This window comes from Colobus angolensis, unplaced genomic scaffold, assembly GCF_000951035.1.
Source record: "Colobus angolensis palliatus isolate OR3802 unplaced genomic scaffold, Cang.pa_1.0 Scaffold126, whole genome shotgun sequence".
In the NCBI taxonomy this organism is placed as follows: Eukaryota; Metazoa; Chordata; class Mammalia; order Primates; family Cercopithecidae; genus Colobus; species Colobus angolensis.
In genome coordinates this window covers 553197-558344 of record NW_012113808.1, presented here as the reverse complement: position 1 = coordinate 558344, position 5148 = coordinate 553197, and the positions used below count along the sequence as shown (strand labels likewise).

The window sequence follows — 5148 nt, the reverse complement described above, 5'->3', positions numbered from 1 at the left end:
CCTCAGCCTCCCAGAGTGTTAGGAATTACAGGTGTGAGTTATCATATCTGGCTCAGAATCCATTATCTTTCAAAGCTAAAATGATCTCTATTATCTCCTCCTCCTCCACGTAATTAATGCTCTGTGGGCATTTTTGCAGATTATTAGGTAGTAGATAAGAGCTACATACATACAAAAAAAAAAAATTTTTTTTTTTGAGACAGGGTTTTGTTCTGTCACCTGGGCTCAAGCAATCCTCCCACCTGAGACCACGAGCTCGCACCACCATGCCTGGCTAATTTTTAAATTTTTTTAGAGACAAGGTCTCACCATTTGCCCAAGCTGGTCTTGAACTCCTGGGCTCAAGCGATCCTCCTGCCTCAGCCCCTCAAAATGCTGCGATTATAGGGGTGAGTCACTAAGCCTAGCCTAAGAAAATCTTTTAACGTAAAATAAAATTCCTTTAGAACTAAAGGAGTTAGTTTACATGTAAACTACACATCAACTCACTGTATAAAATGTTTTCGCACGTAGTTGATCACAATCTATTAAGACTACCCTCTCAGTCCACATGTCCCTTATAGCTGGCAGAATTACTGCAGTTGTACTATTTTCAGCCTTTCTACATACCGAATAACTCACTTTTAACTTAAATTCTGACATAGTTATAAAATCATTAAACAAGTAACTTCAATTTGTGTATCCGGGATCCCAAGCTTATAAAGAGAATGGCAGAAGTAGATAAAGGTTTATTTATGTATTTAGGTTTAAATAACATGTTTATTTTCTCACAGTTCTAGAAGCTGAAAGTCTTGAGATCTGGATGCCAGCATGGTCTGGTACTGATGAGGGCTCTCTTCCTGAATCAGTTTTGTTTTTAACATCTAAGAAGATTGTCACCACATCTCTGTTAGTGATAATAAAACAGTAGCATTTTCCTCATCCTATTCTTTGCTCTTAAAAGCCATAATCAGCCAGAGCTGACTAACTACAGTAACATTGAAAAATCTTAGTAACATAATCTGCTGCTTATTGGTCCCAACCTATTTTATTACTCCTTTTCTTTACATATGTTTCAATGGAACAGATGAAGTTTTGGATTAAATTCCAAAAATGTTATGTATATGATACTAGTATTTCTATTTTAACGGGAAAATGTTTTCCTTCAGAGTGGCTAAGAAACTCCAACAGAAAAGTTCAACATTTTCCCATGATCCTCACTCCTCTGCATTCCTCTTACTCCTGTACCCCCAAGTCAAGGCACGCTACTCTTTACAAAACAGCAGACTATGGTTTCTTTCTACTGGATATCGAGAGTCTTCTTGATGAAAACAAGGATAAGCAAGGATATAGGATCAAAGGGCAGGGTAACAGCAAAAAGGGGAAAATCCCAAAAAGACCAGAGAAAGTGGAAACAGGAGCTTGGTTACATCAGTGGCTACAATTACATTTCTGTTTTTCTCCTGTATTACTTCATTTTTCCCTTGTGGTTCCTTTTTTAAAGTAGCTGCATAAACAGTGGCCAGATAAGAATGTTTGAAGTAGAAATTCAGGGGAAAACAAAGCCTACGCTGAATGGGCCACAATCATGTATCATCTGATTACCACACCCTGACATAAAGAGCATGCAATATAGACGATGTAAATAATAAAAAGAACATCAGATTCTTAGAAAACCTGAATTTAAGTCCTAATATGCTGCAGAATTTCCAACAAGTGAACTTTCCTGAGTCCCACTTTTCTAATCTATTAAAAGAGGATACAACCACCTGCCTACTGCTGTGAAAGTTGAAATGAGAAAAACACTACACATTTGCTGCATATAACTTTTAAAATCACTATAATGTTATGAAGGATAAAATTCTGAATTGAAGTCTCCCTCTGCAATCACATAAAAAAACCATATTCTGACATCTCTTAACAGTTATACTGACACGGACATAATTCAAGTGGATAAATACAAAAGTGGCTTTTAAGCCGCTATCTGAAATAAACATTGTACACTCAACTAATAAAAAGTTTTACACAGCCCAACCATAGAGTATGATTACTCACATATAAAGCTAATGCTATTCACCCACTTTCAACAAAATACATGTATCAAATTGCAGTTCCAGTAGAGTGCCAAGTAATCTACATCTCATTTAATGTTCTACCTGTAACTAGTGTAGCTAAAAAAGAGCATGGGTTTGGTATCTGAATGACTTAAGTTTGAACACCAGCTAGGGTTATGGTAAGTGGTAGACCTTAGCCAAGTCTGAGCTGAAAATCCCTCAAATGTAAATTAGGAGTAACACGACTCGCTTCATAGAATTAAGATTATTGTGGCCAGGTGAGGTGGCTCAAGTCTGTAACCACGGTACTTTGGGAGGACAAGGCAGGAGGATCACCTGAGCCCAGGAGTTTCAGATCAAATGATCAGCAAGACCCCGACTCTACAAAAAACCTTTTTTTTTTTTCATTTGGCCGAGCATGGTGGTGTGTGCCTACAGTACTAGCTACTCGGAAGCTGAGGTGGCAGGATAGCTTGAGCCCAGGAGGTGGAACCTGCAGTGGGCCATGCTTATACACCTTGTACTCCAGCCTGGGCCACAAAGGAAGACCCTGTCTCAAAAAAAAAAAATTACTCTGAATGTATCTCTATTGACCCTAATCTGATGCCTAACACACTGTGGTTGCTCAATATACGGTGGGTGGTTATTTTGACTGCCTTCTCATTTCCACAAAGCAAACACTCTTGTTTTTTTTAGGAATACTTAAATTACACGTTCAAACACGATTACCAAAACCTCTTTAGGCCAAGAAGTATAATGAAAGGAATTCCAGAATATCATTTATAGATCCTGAAGTTGTGTTCCTAAAATTAATATAAGCAGAAGATCTAATCCAAAGAGTTTAAAGGTCATCCCTCCTTCATCCCGTCCCTTATTACCTGCTAATATGTACAGTTAGGTGACTTAAAACCCCAACAACTAGAACTCTTGAGGAAGGAGGTAGCTATTTCTAACAGCATCTCTATGAGAAGCATTTGCTGTAAGAGCCAGGCTGTCTGCTGTTCCTTCTCTAAGGACAGGTGAAAGCAGGAAGACAGAAGAGAAAAGAGGTTCTCAGCTTAACTTGGAAAGCTAAATTAACTAAGGAAAGCAGATCAAGAAAGATTTGGGACATCATCTTCTTCAAGAATCCAATTTAAGCTTATGTCCCAACGATATACTTTGGTCAGTCTTCGTAGCCCTATTCTCTCAAACAAACTAATTTCTTTCCTGCTCTGGAGCTCAGGACTTTAAGTTCAGATGTGATCCATGACAACGTTCTTTCTTAAAAATATCAACGAAAATCTAGTGAAAGACCAAGGCTGAGATTTCATCAGATCCCCCTTTCCCTTCCAGTTTAATATTATTCAACTGTTCCTTTTTAAGACTACAAGAAATCAAGACCTGTGCCTTCACCCAGCAATGAAGTAGCAATACGTATTTTAGACTCCACATTGTATTTTTCCCCACATTTTCATGTTTGTAACTTTCTCACTGCCTACGTTCAGCCTTTCGGGCAGCCTGAGAATCACATGTAATGACTGTCAAAGTATGATCTGACGCACTGGTTACAGTCAGCGTGTGTGTACAAACATGCAACTGTGATGCTCTCCCAGGTCAATCTCTCAAAACTCACAAAATCAGACAGAGACTGATGGTAAAGGAGGGTGGCCTGGGAGCAACTATATACACAGAAAGGATCAAGATCTGAGAAGTAAAATGAAAAAGAGCTGCAAGAGAGTATTAAGGAGGAAAGAGTCTACTGTTTATCATGAGGGAGGAAAGAGCTAGGAATAGACTAGGTAGGAAGTGAAGAATCTATGGAGGAAAAACCGCAACGGTAAAGAGAAAACAAAAACTCACCAAATTGGGAGGATAAAACGAGCCCTCCTGTTCCAATTCCATGTTGTGGTTGTTTTTGTTTTTTTTTTCCCAGGAAGTTACAAAACAGTTTTCAACAGAAGGATTACATTAACAAAGCAAATAAAGGAAACTTATGCTAAAAATGTAGCCTACCTACACTGAGAAGTCTGAAAACGGAAATACTTCTTTCCCCTTTTTGTAATGGGTTTCAAAACAGTAGGAACAGGGTGAGGGATAAGAGCTATAAGAGGGGGAGGGGAGTAGCCAAGCTCTTCTTGAATATAGACAGTCTTTCGACTAAATGCTTAAATTTACCTTTTTGTGGTCAGCCGGCAAACTCTTCACTGAACATAGCGTTTGACTCTCAATCAAAATGTGATGAGTGGTTCAGACACCATAGGAAATTTAAGAGCGTATGCAAACACAAGGCAGATGCAGAACCAGGACTTGGTTTGGGTGGTACTCTAACACCCCCTCACTGGGTGGCTAAAAAGGCACTAAGGTTTGAATTGTGATCAACAGTGAAATGGAAGAAAGAAAATAGCAAAGTTAAAGAGCCTACGTTTAGCCAGAAAACCATGCAATTAGCCGGAGAAGTTTGTGAACGGGCAGTAAGTGGAAAACAGCGGACACAAAGGGGCTAACTAGATAAACAGCTACTACAAATTCTGTCCGTCTTCCTTACGGGGTGCTACCCAACGAGTCCCTTCTATACAGAGGAATGCTGCTTCTCAGCCTAGGCGGTTACAGTCGCAGGCAGGGGCTGCCCGCCGAGAAGGGTCTGTCCAGCACAAACCCGCAGCACACACTTACTTTCGTCCGGCCATTGATTTTGTAGCTGCCCAGCTTCCCGTTACAGTGGCGGATCAGGTCGTCCATGCTGCTCATGAGCAGCCCAATGGTTTCGCAGCCGGGCTCCTTGCCCTCGATCCAGGTGATCTTATCGCCTCGGATGTCCTTGGACGAGTCGCTCTTCTGGCTGACCAGCTGCCCGTCCGTGAACTTCCCGGTGTCGTGCAGGGCGCGCACCTCGTCGCCGATCTGCTGTCCGGTCTCCTTGCCGAGGAAGTCGTCCACCACACAGATGCCGTGCTTGTTCATGCACGGCACGATGTACTCGAGCGCCAGCTTCAGCGCCGGCAGGGGCTTCGTCTGCCCGTTGGGCCGCAGGCCGCCGCTGGGGCTCAGCGCATCCCCGGGCGTGTTGCTCGGGGGGTACAGGTTCGCCTTCTCCTGGAACAGCGATGACCGGGCCGGCGGCTCCTCCTTCCCG

General features: G+C 41.8%; 1 protein-coding gene across 1 annotated transcript in view; it reads right to left on the bottom strand.

Annotated features, from left to right (window-relative positions):
- Window positions 1-5142, bottom strand: part of EGLN1 (egl-9 family hypoxia-inducible factor 1) — a 60384-nt gene extending 55242 nt beyond the window's left edge. The window contains exon 1 of the mRNA XM_011933303.1: window positions 4689-5142. Within this exon, the coding sequence (XP_011788693.1) occupies window positions 4689-4976 (288 nt within the window). The 5' untranslated portion in view covers window positions 4977-5142. The remainder of the gene's footprint in view (window positions 1-4688) is intronic.
- Between the last annotated feature and the right edge of the window lie 6 nt (window positions 5143-5148).